This window comes from Molothrus ater, chromosome 13 (genome assembly GCF_012460135.2).
Source record: "Molothrus ater isolate BHLD 08-10-18 breed brown headed cowbird chromosome 13, BPBGC_Mater_1.1, whole genome shotgun sequence".
Lineage (NCBI taxonomy): Eukaryota > Metazoa > Chordata > Aves > Passeriformes > Icteridae > Molothrus > Molothrus ater.
In genome coordinates this window covers 6416360-6434883 of record NC_050490.2, presented here as the reverse complement: position 1 = coordinate 6434883, position 18524 = coordinate 6416360, and the positions used below count along the sequence as shown (strand labels likewise).

The 18524-nt window shown below is 39.1% G+C and overlaps 1 protein-coding gene across 6 annotated transcripts in view; it reads left to right on the top strand.

Moving 5' to 3' along the window:
- Positions 1–18516, top strand: part of RNF111 (ring finger protein 111) — a 45044-nt gene extending 26528 nt beyond the window's left edge. For 2 of the 6 annotated variants that reach the window (XM_036389673.2, XM_036389668.1), the window contains 8 exons: positions 616–871; positions 3199–3550; positions 4893–5018; positions 5674–5800; positions 12987–13079; positions 14009–14104; positions 14916–15043; positions 15576–18516. In XM_036389673.2, coding sequence (XP_036245566.1) covers positions 616–871; positions 3199–3550; positions 4893–5018; positions 5674–5800; positions 12987–13079; positions 14009–14104; positions 14916–15043; positions 15576–15693 — 1296 coding nt within the window. In that variant the 3' untranslated portion in view covers positions 15694–18516. The remainder of the gene's footprint in view (positions 1–615; positions 872–3198; positions 3551–4892; positions 5019–5673; positions 5801–12986; positions 13080–14008; positions 14105–14915; positions 15044–15575) is intronic. The other 4 variants (XM_036389671.1, XM_036389669.1, XM_036389670.1 and 1 more) reach the window with 4 other exon arrangements.
- Positions 18517–18524: the final 8 nt, after the last annotated feature.

Below are 18524 nucleotides of genomic sequence, written 5' to 3'. Positions count from 1 at the left end.
GAAAGACATAACCCTTCAAGTAATCATTGATGGCTGACCTCTTCATGGCTGTAAGATGAGTGACTGCATAGCAAACCTAACATAATTACCTTGAAATATTCTGCCCATCATAGCAGTTCTGCAATGCAAATCATTGAGCTGCTTTGAGGGAAGAAAAATACCAAGTCTAATGTCCTGTATATAAGAAGTATAAAAGAGTTTCTCCTCTAAAAGCATTGTTTTTTAGCAATTAAATCACAGCTGTAAACCAGTACAGTCATAGGAAAGAACAGTACTGTGCTAAGTTACAGTATGCAGAACTATCAATCTTATTTATCTATTGTAGAGATTCTTGGTGAGGTTTTTAGTTTGGTAGGGGGGTGGTGGGGGTTTTTTGGGGGGGGGTTTGGTTGGTTTTTACAGAATCTACTGTAAGGAAGTTAGTCTCTCAGCAGATTGATGAATTTAGGAATAAGAATAAAAAATGTTCCAGAGTCAAGCCATAAAATTTCTATATTTGGATCCCAGTTGCTTGTGATAGTATCTATTTTTATTTTTAAAAAATCTGATGTTTGAATGTGACTTTGCTTTCAATGTCTGAAGAGTGGCTTGAAGAAAGATGGTTTGTCTCTGCAGCAGGCATTGCCAGTAGACTTGAGCAGCAGTGGTATCAGGAGCCACGGCAGCGGCGCTTTCCACGGCACGTCGGCGTTTGACCCGTGCTGTCCCGGCTCCTCGTCGCGCACGGCGCTCTACGGGCACCAGGCGGGCGCTGGGCCCAGCCAGGCCCTGCCCATCGACGGCTACGGCTCGGGCATCGTGGCACAGCCACAGCCACAGCCCCCGCCCCAGGCATCGCTCTCGTCCTGCCGCCACTACATGCACTCTCCTTGTGAGTATTGGCACTACATGCACTCTCCTTGTGAGTATCGGCACTGCATGCACTCTCCTTGTGAGTATTGGCACTGCATGCACTCTCCTTGTGAGTATGGGCACTGCATGCACTCTCCTTGTGAGTATGGGCACTGCATGCACTCTCCTTGTGAGTATTGGCACTGCATGCACTCTCCTTGTGAGTATTGGCACTGCATGCACTCTCCTTGTGAGTATTGGCACTGCATGCACTCTCCTTGTGAGTATTGGCACTGCATGCACTGTCCCTGTCAGTGCTGACAGCACTGCATGCACTGTCCCTGTCAGTGCTGACAGCACTGCATGCACTGTCCCTGTCAGTGCTGACAGCACTGCATGCACTGTCCCTGTCAGTGCTGACTCTGCATGCACTGTCCCTGTCAGTGCTGACTCTGCATGCACTGTCCCTGTCAGTGCTGACTCTGCATGCATTCTGTGAGTACTGACAGCACTGCATGCACTGTCCCTGTCAGTGCTGACAGCACTGCATGCACTGTCCCTGTCAGTACTGACTCTGCATGCACTCTGTGAGTACTGACAGCACTGCATGCACTGTCCCTGTCAGTACTGACTCTGCATGCACTCTGTGAGTACTGACAGCACTGCATGCACTGTCCCTGTCAGTGCTGACTCTGCATGCACTCTGTGAGTACTGACAGCACTGCATGCACTGTCCCTGTCAGTGCTGACTCTGCATGCACTGTCCCTGTCAGTACTGACTCTGCATGCACTGTCCCTGTCAGTACTGACTCTGCATGCACTGTCCCTGTCAGTGCTGACTCTGCATGCATTCTGTGAGTACTGACAGCACTGCATGCGCTGTCCCTGTCAGTGCTGACAGCACTGCATGCACTGTCCCTGTCAGTACTGACTCTGCATGCACTCTGTGAGTACTGACAGCACTGCATGCACTGTCCCTGTCAGTACTGACTCTGCATGCACTCTGTGAGTACTGACAGCACTGCATGCACTGTCCCTGTCAGTACTGACTCTGCATGCACTCTGTGAGTACTGACAGCACTGCATGCGTTCTCCCTGTGAGTGCTGCTGGCACCACTGCATGCACTCTCCCTGACACACTGCCCTGGCAGCAGGGGAACACTCCAACCTGCTTGCATTGATCCTAGAGTTGGCGTAGCAAAACACAGATTGAGAAATATTTTAAACAGTTAGGGGGTTTGAACAGGACCAAGGTAAAGTTAAAATATTTTATTATGAGTGACCGTAGTAACACTGAGACTTCAAAACTGTATTTACAATGAAAATATTTTTCATTTCCTTTGTATTCTAGCACTGGCTTTTTATTTCATTTTCCTTGGTTGATCCCTTGTCCCATCCCTCCAGTGAGATCTGCTTTAGCACAATAATTTGTTTGATTGTGATTTCTTTTTTTTTAATTTTATTGTCTCTATAGAATAGTGAACCCAGAAAGATGGGGATTAAACTTTTAAAGATTAAACAACAAATGTAAAGTAATATTGGAAGGAGATTCTGTCCTCCTACTTGTCCCTCATGGAGGAAGGAAGCACTATTCCTCTCTGCTATAGTGCTTCAGGTTTGGGCTGCTCAGCACAAGGAGGACAGGCCTGTTGGAATGAGTCTATGGAGGACCATAAGCTGCTCAGAGGGCTGGAACATCTCTGCTCCAAGGACAGGCTAGGAGAGTTGGAATTGTTCAACCTGGCAAAGAGAAAGCTTTGGGGAGGCCTTATAGCACCTCCCAGTGCCTAAAGGGGCTCCAGGAGAGCTGAAGGGAGACCTTTGACAAGGGCATGTGGTGACAGCACCAGGGGAATGGCTTTAAAGTGGAAGAGTAGATTTAGATCAGGTTTAAGGAAGAAATTCCTCCCTGTGAGGGTGGTGAGGCTCTGGCAAAACTTGCCCAGAGAAGCTGTGTTTGCCCCTTCCCTGGAAATGTTCAGGGCCAGGCTGGACATGGCTTGGAGCAGCCTTGTGTTGTTGAAGGTGTCCCAGTCCCTGGCAGGGGCTTGGAACAAGGTGATCTTTGAAGTCACTTCCAACCCAGACCTTTCTATGTACCTTTTCTAGTTGGTATCACACAGACTTTTTTTTTTTCTTCTTTTTGCCAGTATTGGAAAACAGAATGCTTTTGACTGCAGAAAATGCAGATTTCTTGTAGGGTATATTTCTAGAATCACTTTATTTAAAAGTTGCATAAACACATATTCCCATGTCGCTACTGTTTAAACTGATGTAATAATACTGAAATGCCTGTGTGAAGATACTTCTTAAAATAAATTTGAGCAAAATTGACCAAATTAAAAGCACCTTATGTTTTCATTGCAGATGCTTCCTTGACCAGACCTCTTCACCATCAAGCTTCTGCATGTCCTCACTCTCATGGAAATCCTCCTCCACAGCCACAACCTCCACCTCAAGTGGATTATGTTATCCCTCATCCAGTGCATCCCTTTCATCCTTCGATCTCTTCTCATGCATCTTCTCATCCTGTTCCACCTCCACCCCCAACTCATCCCTTAGCCAATGCAGCTGCTCCAATACCACAGCATCTCCCTGCAACACACCAGCCAATATCCCATCACATCCCAGCCACAGCACCTCCAGCACAGAGGCTACATCCTCATGAAGTGATCCAGAGGATGGAGGTCCAGAGAAGAAGGATGATGCAACACCCAACGTATGTCACAAATGTACTCAAACAATAGCTAAGGTTGACAGCATGTTTTGCTTTGTTGATGCAGTTAAAATTCTTTTTATATAACCAATACCTTAAAATAAAATGAACAAATTATGTAAATGAACAAACCATATACTGGGTTTAATTCAGATCAAATAAAGATACTTAGATATCTTTACTATGCCTTTTGCTTTACAAGAGGAGACTGAGAATGTCATCAGTGTTGCAATGTAGCTACTAAGACATGTAACAATTGTTGCTTAACTCGGTATTTGATACTAGTATCATCAGATGCTAGTTGATATTAGTAGTATCAGGTCAGTAGTAGCTTCGTATTCACAGAGTAGTTGAGCTTGTTTTAATTCTGCAGGTAATGTGTTAAAATATGTAAGAGAATTTCAGGAATGAGCTCTCTAGTTGTTGCTCCTAACTTTATACAAATTGCTCCTAATTTTATACAAATTTGACTCATAACTAACTTGAAACTCGTTTAGAAGTTAATGCTTAAAGAGAATTCTGCTTTAACTGCAGCTTTTGAGGCAGTTTTCAGGTTAAGTATCTATAGGCAGTAACTGCCCACAAATGGCATGTGACAGAGAAGCCAGTGGCTGTGAGACAGCAAGGTAGCATTTTTGGAAAAAATGAATGTGCTATCTTATCAGATCTGGGCATTTTTCTGTAGTTAGGGGATTGGAGTTGTGAATATTGGCAGTTCTGCAGCTTAGTGAATTTATATAGAAATATGGACACTTACAGGAAATTGTAGGCAAATGTTGATGGTAATGTTGTGGTAAAGTGGGAAAGTAATAGAAATCAGTCAGCAGGAGTTAAGTGGTTTTTTTCAAATCCATAGTTGTTCTGTACCAGCTGGCATGGATAAGAACTGTGTGCTCAGTTTACCTGAGCTGTAATGCAAACATGTTTCAAGGAAAATGTCCTCTGATTAGTGTATTAAGTTTCCATTAATTACTCTTGCTGGTATAGTTTTACTAGAAATAATCTGCAGCAGAGCTGTGAATGGCACTGAATCTGAGCATGAGTGTCATGTGGCCCTTCCTTTCCTGCCCTGCCCTTTGAGGTTAGGATTAAACAATTTCTCAATCTCTGCAGTCATGACTGCCAAGTGAAGGGCAGGTCACTGTAGCTGAAGCTGGTTTGGTTTAGAATATGAAATCTGTGTTTAAATTAACTTGTAACTTATATCTAAAGTAGAAATTAAAATACTGCATGGTGAGTTTCTTATTCTAAAGGCACTTGGTCTGTAACATTTTGGTTATGGGTGTTGGTTTCTTCATACTAAAAAGTATGTGAAATTAATTGTGTCTGTTCTTTGTTGTTACAGACGTGCTCATGAACGGCCTCCTCCACATCCTCACAGAATGCATCCTAATTATGGTCATGGGCATCACATCCATGTGCCTCAGACTATGTCTTCCCATCCTCGACAGGCTCCAGAGAGATCTGCCTGGTGAGCAGTCAGACACTACTTGAGCCCTTGGGACTCTGGGCAGGAGACCAGAATGTGCTGATCACAGTGCTGACAATGCTGGCTGTGGTTTTAAAAGCTGCTGCATGCACCTGTAGTTTAAAGTTTGTAGATGTTGATATGGCTTTGAAATATTACTTGGAGTACTCAATATCTTAAATATATTTCTAGTGGTTTTTAAGGTTTTGTAGTACAGACTAGTATATTCTCTCCCCTCTTTGTTTGAACTTATTTACAATTGCATCAGGCCCACTTATGAGCATGCACTTACATTCCACAATATATTTATTATTAAAAAATATACTTTTGGCCATTAGTGAAGAGGTGCATGCATGACAACTGCTGTCCCCACAGCATGTGCTGCAGGGAAGACTCCACATGGATAATATTATTGGGCTCAGTAAAGGTGGAGTTTTCTAGATTTTTTTAATACTAAATCTTTGCAGCTGTTTTAAATATAGCTTTTAGTTATGACAGGAAGATTCTTCAGCAAAATCTAAATATGGCTAAAAAAAAAAAATTGTACATGAAACTGTTGTTGTAGCTGTATTGTGTTGTAGGCTCTCCAAAGCAGAGGGATTGTACCTATCAGGCAAGCTGTTCCTTTACTGTAATGCCACTTTCATTCATGTGACAGGGAACTAGGAATTGAAGCTGGTGTGACTGCAGCTACCTACCCTCCAGGGCCCTTGCATCCTCACTTGGCCCACTACCATGCACCTCCTCGACTGCATCACTTGCAAATAGGGGCTCTTCCTCTAATGGTAAGGAGACAGCTTATGGAGAATTATAATCATTGCTTTTTGATTTTGTTTGTAAGGAAAATGGATGTGTATACATTGCTGCAAAGTGCTTATCTGAAAATATTTCACTGTCTGTCCATGTGTTGCTCCCAGTGAGGGTGCTTGAACAGGCCCATTGTGTAGTAAGAGGAGACAGTATAGGGACATCTACATTTCTAACTTCAGCTCTTGTAAAATGAAATATACTTGAATTAAATTGTCACTTGCATTGCAATGCATTGACCCTCTGCATCTGATTTTTAGAATATTCAGTTTTGGATTGTTAAAAGTACCAACTTTCCACCCAATGCATGAGAATTAGCACTGATTCTCTCTTTATAATGTGTGTATACACTCAACTAGAATTCCAGCTAGACATTTGATTGTTTTCAAATAATATTTATTATTCATCAACCTAATTCTGTGTGATCAAGTATATAATTCTGTAGCATGAAGTGTTATAATCTGCAGGAAGTGTGGCAGTAAGGTCACACACATGTTACACATATTTTTTTTTTAATCTGCAGTGGAAAACCAAAACAAACTAGCCTATTTTTACTCTTGTTACAGAGTATTATTTTTGAAAGAATGCTTGTAGGTTTAGTTAAAATTTTTCTTAATTTTGTTTAATGAAAATTCACAGAGAAACAGATTTAGTTTGAGTATATTTAGTGTTTCTGTGTGGTCAAGCAAGAATGTTTAATCGTCTTAAAGCTAGATAATCCAATAAAAATTGTGAGTTCATCTGTAAATGAATGCTAAAATTATAATGAAAAGTTATAAGTTTCATCCTTTCAAAACTCCTCTGTTAGTAGCCTGAATTGACATTTGGGGCTTGAACTGTGGCTTTACAACCAAACTGTAGTAACTGTCTCCAGTCTGGTCTTGCATTGCTTGTTCCTCACTCTTTAATACCAGATATGATGATCCTTAAGTACCTCCCTGATAAATGAGGTTTGGTCATTCTTGGGTGCTGCTGACATCCTTAGCAGAGACTTTCTAAATCAGTCTGTAGAATTTGGTATTTTAGTGTAGCCAGTGAGATTTTTAATGCAAAACCTTCTCCTGTGCATCATCTCTTCAAATTAAGTTTTTCTGCATACTTTGGTTAGGTGTCTGCTTTTTCAAGTGGATAAAAGATGGCTTTACACTCTCATATTTATTTAATGTGTTGTACAGTAACAGGCAACATCAGCTGCTTTAGATTCCCTCCTAATAGTTCAGGGAACTGTACTTTTTATCGGGGGTAATAAATCATCTGTGGGATTTACTTCAATCATCACTGTGAAGTTTCTAGAAATTTAGGAGTTTAGATGATCCTTATATTACAGTGTGATGAGAAACTTTTAATTTTAATTGGGGTATTCCTACAGCTAAAACGTTATGTAAGCAAATAGTTGGGACCCCACACTTCATCTTTTTAGCAGTAGAGAAGAGAGCTATGATAGAGAATGTTCAGAAGTATTTCCTTTAGTGTGTGATAAAATATTTTAGCGATTTATGCCCCTCTGCTTGGCAAATGCAGTTTCTAATTGGCAAAAGTGGCAGATGAAATGAGGGTCTTTAAGTCCACAGAAGTTTGTACAAGTGTTTGTAGAGGGATATTTGATCCTGATAACAGTAATTAATGAGGGGCTGAGTGAAACTGAAGTTTGTGTTCTGAGGCCTTGCACATGGTGCACTGCCAGCATGTTTGATCAGAACAGGCTGCTCTGAGCAGCACAGGAATTCCTCCAGTGCTTGGGATCTGATTTGAACCTTGCTGTGATCAGACCTAGCACTTTGAAGTTGTGTAGAGTCTTTGACTAATTTAAAATGTATTCACACGCTAGGAGAACATGAAGGCAGGGTAGAGCTCTGCTAGAAGTTATAGATACAATGAGTTCAAAGCATTACAAATGCCTTTTGATGACTCTAGCCCTTCTATAGCAATAAAGAAAGTCACAGGTTTTGTTCTCGTGTGTGTGTGAGTACAGCAGATCTGTCAGCAAAACATTTTGAATAGAGAGTGAGTAGTCAGTGAAGTTTTTCATCAACAAACTTGACTGGATTTTAAACAAAAGTGCTGTTTTAGGCAGCAGATTATTTGCACCTGCCACCTGTTTTTTTTCTCTGTAACTTTAGGAGTGGGGTGGAGGAGGAGAGGCTGAACTGTGATTACAGTCCCTCTGCAAAGTTGTTGATGTTCTAAGGAGTGCTTTCTTCTTCAAGTACAGAGGGTACTAAACAGAGATTTCATGAGTTGTATTTTTTGATGCAGATATTATAAACTGTTCTTTTTTTGAGAGGGAGTTGTCTTTTAAAGTAACTGATCCAGTCACTCAACTAAGAATTTCATTAGTATTGAATCCGCTTTGTGAAATGGCTTGCAGCACAATTGGCAGTGGAGTACTAAAGCCCCTTCCAGACTGTAAAGGACATAATGGATTGTTTGGGCTTTAATGATATTATGTTAACTCTGTATCAGTTTCTGACTTTAATTAGATGCAGATAACCAAATCTTCATCTACTCAGTGCTGGAATGCAGACTGCAGTTTTAATCCTCAGGGAGACAAAATGATAAAGATATGTGGGGGAAGTTAATCAGTGTTCAGCAGCTTTGACAGTCCAAATAGAGGGTTGGGGAAACAAAATCTCCTTTTCTACTAGTTTGGTTGAAGAGACTTCTACCTGTTTAAGTGTTGTTTCAGGAGGAGTCCTAGATTAAAAGCAGTTAGGAAGAGCTTTCTTCATATCTATCTATCCAAAGGTCAGGCTGCTTCCCTCCAGATTTAATATCATTACTTTGTGACCATGGCTTAGACTTTGTCACTGTTTTAAGGCCATGTATGTGCTGAGGAAAGAGCTGTTGAATGAAATCCATTCTGGACAAGTACCCATTCTGCTAACTGATCATTTTTAGGGAGACTCAAGATCAGTGCATTGCATAACTAATGGAACATTAGAAAAGAAGGATGCAGGACACAAAGGCCTTTCATCTGTTCCTGTTCTTCTCTGATACCAGCGTTGTTGGATGCCACTTCTATTTCTGTTTACTCTGGGTTCCTTTGGCTGCTCCTTTGGCACTGTTAATGAAAGGCTTTTTGACTTGGGGCTCTAGCACTGTTTGCCACATCAGAGTGGGCAGGATGGCAACTCCTGTAATTTATTATGGGGTATGGGGTACCAGACTCTTGACTCCAGCTTCTTCTGCCCTTTTGAATGTGAATTTTAGGGGTGAGGAGTGGTGGGGGAATTATTTGGACTTTGTAGTTTGCTAGGTATGGTATAAGAAATATCTCTGAAATAGATGCAAGCTTTGAAAAGACTCCTTAATTTATCTGGGAACCTGCAGCTTCTCGGTCTGAGGGAGATCTTTGGATCATATTTTAAAAAAACAAAACAAACCAAAAAATACCAAAACAACAACCAAACCCCAAAACAAACCCCAAGCAAACCTAAAGTTTCTTATGGTACCTTAGTCTCTCTCAGGTGTTTCACATCTAGCTTTCAATATCCTGTGCCCCCTTTTTCTTCTATTGCAGAGCCTTACTGTTTTTTTCCTTTACCTGTGGATTGATTCAGAGTGTTTGAGGCTGTCTTTACACTTAATTGTGAAAATCCTTAGGGATTTGGAGGAGTAAGCCAGTAGATCCCAGCACATTATGGTAGCTGTGTGCTGGTCAGAATACTATTGCTCAGAGTGTAGTCATACAGGTGTTGGCAGCTCTAAGAGATGCAGCTGTTCTGTAACCCAAAAGCCCACAAGTTTCTGTGTAATACCTGAATACTTAAGGCTGTAGCTTGATGTAGTAAGAGTAGTTCAAGATGAACTTCAGGTTTGAAATAGCCTTGATTAGCTGCATCAAGTAGAATTGCATTTTTAAGAAAAAGCTTCTAGGTTTTTTTAATAATATAAACATGAATTACTGTTCTTTGGTTTTTTGTAGATTAAACACTGTTGAAGAGCCCTCATTTTATGTTCCCCTAAGACACAGGTACCACTGGGTTTTATCTGTGCAGCACATGGTGCTTCATTGGGTTCCTTCACCCAATGATTTTCTATGAAAATTGCAGCTTTGCCCTGTTTGTATTTGGTTTAAGACATTAAAAGATGAGCTTTACTTCTTTTTGTATTGACAGTAGCTGAGCAGTTAGTTAACTGAAAAGCTCACACTGGGGATTTGTTCTAATACATATGAAATTATATTTATGTGGACCATGGAGGCTGGGCTGGACGGGATTAGTAGTACCATGCAGGGCAGGAATCTCTCCACTGAAAAAGCAGAAAGATCCTGCAAAGACAGAGGGTATTTAAAGCAGAGAGTAGCAAGAAAGAAAGCCTTCCCTGCAGGTCAGATGTTTCAAACTGCTGAGGATGTTTGTGTTGTGAATGGTTCAGACTTAGCCTTGAATTACTGTAGTTGCTGCAGATTTTTGTGGTCATGGAAAGTATCAATAGAAAGTGCAAAACAAGAAACAAATGATATTTCTACAGTTCCTGGCAGACTTGTGCTGGAATTTGCAGGTCCAGAATATATTGCTTTAAAGTATATATTTTAATTTGACTGTATCCAAAAGAATATATACAAACATTTAGTGCAGACTGGCATTGCCTTTAACTGTTCACATTCTTCATTAGCTTTAGCATTTCCTTTTTTCTTACATTCTGTATGAAAGCTTAGTGAAAACTCACTTCTGCTTGTGTGTGAAGCTCTCTCAAGAGAGCTGAAATCTTTTTGCATTTGAAGCTTGGTGGTAACTGTCAAAGGGATTTTATTAAGACTGTTCTTAGTTAGGTATTATTGATAGTTCTCTCTTGCAAGTCTTTTCTCTATCTTGTAGTCACAATTGTACTTAGTTAAAATCTTGCTGTGTTAGTAGACTGCTTATTCTGCAGGTGTAAAAGAACTGTTTTTTTTCTTTTGTTCTTAGAGGTGTTTTTTCAGAGTAGCATTTTACCTGACCAGAAATGTGAGCTGTGCTCTCAGGGTATTTTATGAAAGAGCCTGTACATAATGTATGTTCAGGTATTTTTGCAGAGGTGTTATGCCAGCCCTGTCAGGATAATATGAAGGCCCATTTATTAGCATGAGAATATATTGTCCCACACAACATTTCTATTATCTTGAGTTCAGTAGTTTGTTGTGGTAGGTACTCTGAAAAATTTTTGGTTTTGTACTGTTAAAATAAATTTTAATAGGTTTCTTAGTCTCCAGTAGCAGAGTTTGTTCTGTATCCAGGTGCATGTCACTGCAGTTGGTAAACTGGCTGCTGAGGCAGTAATTATGGAACTACAGCAATACATCTGTGACTTTGCACCTCTTGGAATGATGCAGTGTCTGCACTATCAGATGCATTGTTTTCCAAAACACTGATTTCAAATCCTTGTCAATAAAACACCAGGCATTGAATATCATTTCTGAGACTTAGGTTAGTTTTTGTCAGGAGTTCCCTTCCTCTGAATGGTGGCCATTGATTGCCAGTGTTATATTAGGCAATAAAATTTCCCAAATGATGCCAGCCAAGTCTATGCCTAGTGAAAACCTGGCACAATAAGTATGTTCAGAGTGTGAGTGAATGACCTAGTTCTTTAAATGCCTCTTCTGTAATTGGAAGCTGAAGTAGAATTACATGCTTAAATGCAGAATGAATCATAAATCAGTGATTATCTGAGACAGATTTCTCACAAATCACCATATTTTTAATCTGCTCCCCCAAAATTCCTTAGTTACAGCTACAGTTTATGTTGTCAAACAGTAAGACCTATGATACCAACAGATATTACTTACATGAAGTGTTTTGATATGCACCTTCAGTTTCTATTACTCTGGTTTGTTAACATTTAAGACCAATATTGTGGCTGGATTTGTGGCAGATGTTGGCACTACATTGTCATTTAACAAGCACCATGTAAACTGCTTTAAAATAATAAGATTCTGCCTTTCTTTTCTGGAAAACAAATTATTTAGGGCAGAGGAATCTTGCCTATCCCTGTCAGCTTTTAGTTACAAGACTGGATTTGAAAACCGTAGAAAGGCAGCTTATTGGTCTCTTATTTGATGTGGGTAGCTTTGTCTAGGTCTGTGCTTTTCCACAATGCATTCATTGAGTTTTACACCTTTATATATGTTAAACTTGGAAGTGTCTGATGGAAAGAAGAGCAACATGTGAATATGTGACTTCATGAATAGTATCTGGGATATCAGTTTTGTGGACAGCCTCATGAGATGCATATTGAGCTGTCACATACAGCAGCAGAGGCATTATCAGCTGATAGCACAGAAAGGAAGATGGTACTCAAGTATTTCCAAGTGAATTGCTGCTTACAGTCTTTCTCTTGGTGTGCTGTGGGATTAAGCAAACCTCATCTGCTGATCATTTGGGGTTTTTTCACCTATTCATCAAAGATTGCTATTGGAATGTTCCTGACAAGAAGTCAATACCATTATTCACTCATCTTGCTGGGGTAAAAAAGGAATGCAGCAGCCCTGCAGTGGAGATGGTCCCTGCTATATAAATTATCCTTCAGCTTTGCTTTATGAAAAGTGCTGGTGTTTGAAGGGCCTGTGGGATACAGCACTGGGCTTTTGTTCACTGCTTCTGTCTCTTACTGTGCAAGGAGGCTTAGTGGATGCTCGAATGTAGAATGTATGTAGAGTTAACTGACTTTAGATGTGAGTTTTGAGTGTTAGTTTTTATAGGCCTCTAAATTTAAACTGTGTTTGAAGATGTTCAGTTCTTTTGAGTCAGATAAGAGTATCTGCTGCTTTTCCCAGACTGAGTTTTTTAGCCTTTTTTCTGTGGTACCAAAAGCTTATATTTGAGAATCTGTAGCGAGTCCTTTTCATAACTTCATGTGTAGCTGTGAGGTGCTCTGTTTACAAAATAGGTAGATATTTCTGGTGGTTTATATAATGTAGGTTGAGATTTTGAGACTTGGAAATTGTAATGTGGATGTGGAGAGATTCCAGGAGAGGCTCTAGTCTCACTTCTGTTTTGCTTCTGGTTCTGTTAGATGTGTCAGAGTGGTGTTTGTGTTGTGCTGTCAGTTGGAATTGTATGCTCAGGCTGAGGAGTGTAAAAAGCGATTCAATGAAAGCAAAAGGAACTTAAACTTTTCAAAGTGAACAGTAAAATAGTGAAACTGTTCTGAATAGGTTTAACTTAACATCTGCTGTTTGAATAGGTACCAGACATGGCGGGCTACCCTCACATCCGTTACATTTCATCGGGATTGGATGGAACATCATTCAGAGGCCCTTTCAGGGGCAATTTTGAGGTTTGTAATAGAATAAAACTAGATATATGTCAAAATGTCTCATGAGGGAATTATGGGGAGGGTATATGATAGAGCTAGTTCTATATATAGATAGAAAAGAATCATAAAGAAAATAGCATTTATTTACAGAATGCCCTTACCATTGTGGAGTGGGACAAAAGCAAATTGAAAAGTTGGTCAGGAAAAGGTGCCCTGGACAATGCAGGTTAGGTGGCAATGACCTGACAGTACATCTTGCTCTGCCCACCAGCCATCAATAGGACTGAGTAGGACATTCTGGGGGAAGGCAGGGCTGTCTCTGAGTAACTGTGCCAGGATCCTCCAAGCGAGGCTGAGACTTGGCCATGCTAACAGTGCTGTCCTGTTGTATAGTGCAGGAATTGAAATGGAGTGAAGGAAAAAAGCCAGGAGAATATAAAAGGTATCAGATGCAGAGAGTTAATGACCTAGTCCACTGAAAACCTCTACAGTGACATCTCATGGTTCTAATAAACTCATTGCTGGAGAAGAATAAATCAGTCATTGTATTTCAACTTAAGCAACTTTTTTTTTCCTCTTCAAAGCCTTAATGACTGTTAGAAAGCAAATATTTACCTAGCATGTTTTAATTGCCTTTTTCCTCATTAGACACAGAAGTATGTGTGAACATACTGATAGCAATTCCTATCTGACAAATGCTCTCATTTTTTTGTCATAAAATAGTATTTCCCTAGAACTTAAAATACCAGACTGTGTTGTGTGGGTTTTTCTACAGAAGCCCATCACTTTTCCCACACAACATACTCTTTTTGGCTTTGCCTATATTTAATTAAGTTGGGAAATAAGAGTTTGTCATTCTAAAAATGAAAATAGGTTAGAATAAAATTAATACTTCCTCAATGTAGTTGAAAGAATAGTTTTTAAACTGTTTATTCCTTCATGATTTTTAGGAGCTGATTCACTTGGAGGAACGACTAGGCAATGTTAATCGTGGAGCAACACAGGGAACTATAGAAAGATGCACATATCCACATAAATACAAAAAGGTGAGGATTTCTCAAATTGTGCCCTGTCTGTAATATTTCTTTGAACTTGTAATAATGTGAATGGTTAGTTTAAGTCTGCAGAAATGTCAGCTTCAAAGAGGGCATGTTTTCTGTATCTTGAAATTTCAAGGATTGTAAACAAAGCTTACAGTGCCACTTGTTTCACAAGGAAAATTTAAAATTAGTTGCTTAGATAGAGAGCTGCTGTGATGTGATAAACAGAAGTGCTTTGATATGATTAACTTGTCCAGTCGTTATGAGTAGCCTTGTGAGTAGTGAAATAACTGCTGGTAATAGCCAATAACAGACTTCAGTGATAGCTCACAAACGAAAGCTTATGTTTGCAGTAAACACTTCACAGTGCTTACCTGCTTGGTATATATCAATTTAACCTTTACTTTGAACACATGGGGAAGACTGGAACACCAGGAGGTTTTCAACTGGGGTACAAGAGTTTTGATAACTGGGGTTGTCTCTCATCGAGAGTTCAGTCTATGGCAAGATACAATCCTATCCACATGACACTTTTTTCATACTTGTTAAATAGGTTGAAAGGATTTTTGTTTGCCTCTACATGAATGAAATTAAGATATTTAAACATAGACAATAAGTAAAAGGACTGGTTCCAGTAGACTTTTGTAATTAACAATAGTTAAATCTGAAATGTCCTGGGTTTTGCTCCAAGTGCTGGTTCATTTTGATTCAAATACATTTTAATAAGTATTACAAAATGTTTTCAAATAAATGTGTTGAATATGTATCAAAAACAGATTTTACTCAGTTTGTCAATAATGTCATCTCTACTAACAAGGTAACAACTGATTGGTTCTCACAGAGGAAACTGCACTGCAAACAAGATGGGGAGGAAGGAACAGAAGAAGACACAGAGGAAAAGTGCACCATCTGTTTGTCTATATTGGAGGAAGGTGAAGATGTCAGGTAAATAACACTGAATATCCAAACATAATGTTAATGTTCTGGCTTTGGCACCATACTTGAATCTGGTACCCTGCTTTGCTGTGCTGCTGAGGTTAGCAGTTACAGTTAACTACTGCATTGAACTAGTACAATAAAACAAGTTGCAGTTGAAAATGCACATTGCTCAGTCTGTATTGTCATTAGGTAGAGTGTGGGTTATTCCATAGTTTGACTGACGGGGTTACAACATGAGCCCAAGCTGATGCCTGAATTAATCAGGACTGTCAGTGTTTCTGGAGTAATGCTACAGCATTTAAACTTCAGCAGGTTTAAATCAGTCTAACACAGCAGAAGCCAGGTGATGCTTGACTTCATTGCCCACATCCATTTCTTTGGAACTAGACAGAATGCATGTGCAGCTGGAAAGGCTCTGAAACTTGGGAAAACAGAAAGAACAGACCTCAGTAGCAAAGGCCACACTGGTTTTTTTCCAATGGGGTTGTTGATATGGAAATGCTTTATTAACACTGATGTTTTTGTGTTCTGATGACAGGCGCCTTCCATGTATGCACCTTTTCCACCAAGTATGTGTAGATCAGTGGTTGATTACTAACAAGAAGTGCCCCATTTGCAGAGTGGACATTGAGGCTCAGCTGCCTAGTGAAAGTTGACACTGCTTTCCAGAACTCTTGTCCTCCCTGTCACTCCCTCTCATCCTTGCTGGTACTGCAGTCAACCAAAGATGGCATGACTTACCTGCGCAGATTTGGAAGCATTGAACCCAGAGTGCTGGCTCTGCTATATGGTACAACTAATGCTAGACCTACAGTTTATGTAGAAGACAGTTGAGTTTCAGTGTATTTATAAATTTGTTTTGTTTTACATTTTTTCTTTAAATTCATTACTGTATTTTTGCATGGTTCCTTGTATTGCATTTGTTTGCACATATTATGGGCTTTGTGACCCCAAACTTGCAGGCGAGATTAGCTGCTTTAGTAAGTAGAATTGTGTGGTCTCTTTTTTGGTTTGTTTTATGTAGTATCAAGCTTTGAAAGTATGATTTCACTCATTACTAACCTTGAATTCCTTAATTTAATCGATCATATATATTTTAGTTGAAATGTATAAAGATCATCTAGAAAAGGATAATATTATGTATTGAGACATTCCTTAATTAGGAAAAAATGGCTGCTGTATATTTACAAGATCAGTTATGAGTCAAATAACATCCTTAATACTGGGAACAGAACATGCATTATATTCAGTTTGACTGATACATATAGCATACTCATCACCAGAGTTTTTGTCTGATCAGATTTTTGTGTTTGTTTTAAAAATTTCAGCACAATGCAGATATATTTGAATGTCAATATTAAACATTTAGACTGCTGTTCAGATTGTATTTATCATTTTCTCTATGTCTAGAAATTTGAATCCCTAACTTAAATATATGCTGCTGTGAAACAGCTCTTAGTGAACACTAAATGTTGATTTCAGTTAGCTGGATTGTAGATACTTGCAGACTGAAAGAATTTTTAGGGACATGGAAAAAGAGCTTAGAATCTGTTTGGTCTTCTGCTAACTTAAATTGAAGTATCTGCGCACATTGAGGGTTGGTTTTTTTGGGATTTTTTTTCCCTATGTTTTTTGTTTATTTGTTTGGGTTTTGTTGGTTTGTGTTTTTTTTTAAATATAAAACCATTCAATAAGGACTTAAAGCTGCAGGGTTTTTGTTTGGGTTTATATACGTGAATTCATAGAATTTCTAAGGATTCCAGGCTTGTCTTGGGATTTTTATTAGATTTAAAGTTAATAAAGTTAGCTAAATCCACTTGTCTCTTGTTTTTATTTTTCATTAGTAATTTGAAAGCCTGTAAATTCCTGTAGAAACTGAGACACAAATTATGTGGTTCCCTAGTTTTTGCCTTGATCATAGATTCCCTCTTTACAAATTACCAATAGTCCATCACTGATTGAAATATTTTCTATAGTTAAGATTTGCTGCATAATATAGTATATAGAATTAAGTTATAATGTACTAACATTTTGCCTTTGAAGGAGGTTTTAGTCCATATCAGGATTCCAGTTGCTTATCAACATTCTTTCACATCTAATAGATTATAGTTTATTTAAATGTGCTCAACATTGCAAAGTGCAAATGTGCAAAAACATTGAGACAGCATTACTGTCACTTTGGAAAAGATGTTCCTTGGGGATCATATATGAACATGCCAATTAGCTTGCATTAAGCCACCTGCTTTGTAAGTGGATTGAATAATAAATACCTTCAGTTCCTTGTCTTTGTCTTTCATGATCAGATTACGTGTAAACGGTTTACAGTAAACCTAGAAGATAAACTCTTATGTTTACACTAAAAAATCCATTTATGAATATTACCTTATGGAACTTGATGCCTGTTTCTGTATGGTTAAAGCTGCTTCCTTTTATTTGATTTTTTTTTTTTACCTGTTAGTAGTAGCATTTGCGAGTACAGTGTCTATTGCTGGCAACAAACTTCACACCTCTGGCACTGAGGCTTTAAACAGAGAAATTTTATTCCAGCATGTGTGATAAATGGACCTTTTCAAGCTTAATGGCATTGCTGAAACTGAACTTAAAACCACTTTGCGCTTGTATGATGGGGGATATGGGAGAGAGGCAACAGATTGGACTGCTTCAAAACCTTACTTGGGTTTATGCTAAAGCTTCTTGAACATTCTGGCTGTAGGAAACTGAAAGTGACTGCAAAGCTGAAGCTGCATTAATCTGTTCACTCCTAAGAATGAATAAAAGTAACTGGAAGGACTGAACAGACACGTTGTGTTTTCCAGTGACTGTTGAAGTTAATTGACCACTAATGCTTGAAGACTGATGATACTCATTTCTAAAAGTTTCCAAGAAGGTACTTGAGAGATATGGTAAAAAACCCAGGGCCTCTGAAGTAACTGAGACCCTGGGTGTGTGATAGAATCTATTTTGGCTTCCTTTCAGGACAGAGAAGCACAGGTTTGGGGGGATTTTTTTTTCTTTTTAAGGAAATATTTTATGGGTCTAATTTGAGTGCCTGGTACTAGAGGTATTTTAGTGATCCATGAATTGATTTGTTATATAATAGCTACTGATACTGTCTTGCTTTTAAATGTATGCATAACGTTGTAATGTGATGCTGAACACTTAGGTATTTGTCAGGAATCACAGTGTTCTGATCTTAATGCTATTGCAGGGGCTAAAAAGCTGCAGCTTACTTCTGTTCCAGAAGGTTGTGACTTAACCATAGTTTAAGAGAAGGAAAAGGAATAGGCTTTTCATTTTGAAAATTTCCACCACTTACTGTGCTTTATATGCTTAGATGCATTGCCTTAAGTTTTCTGCAGCATCTTTAAAGATAAGATTCTCAACAGTCTGCATCAAATTACTTTTCATATAAAATTCCATTGTCAAAAGAAATCCTTTTGTATGCAATAAATAAAATGTTAGACTGGTATCATTCAAAATCCGTTTC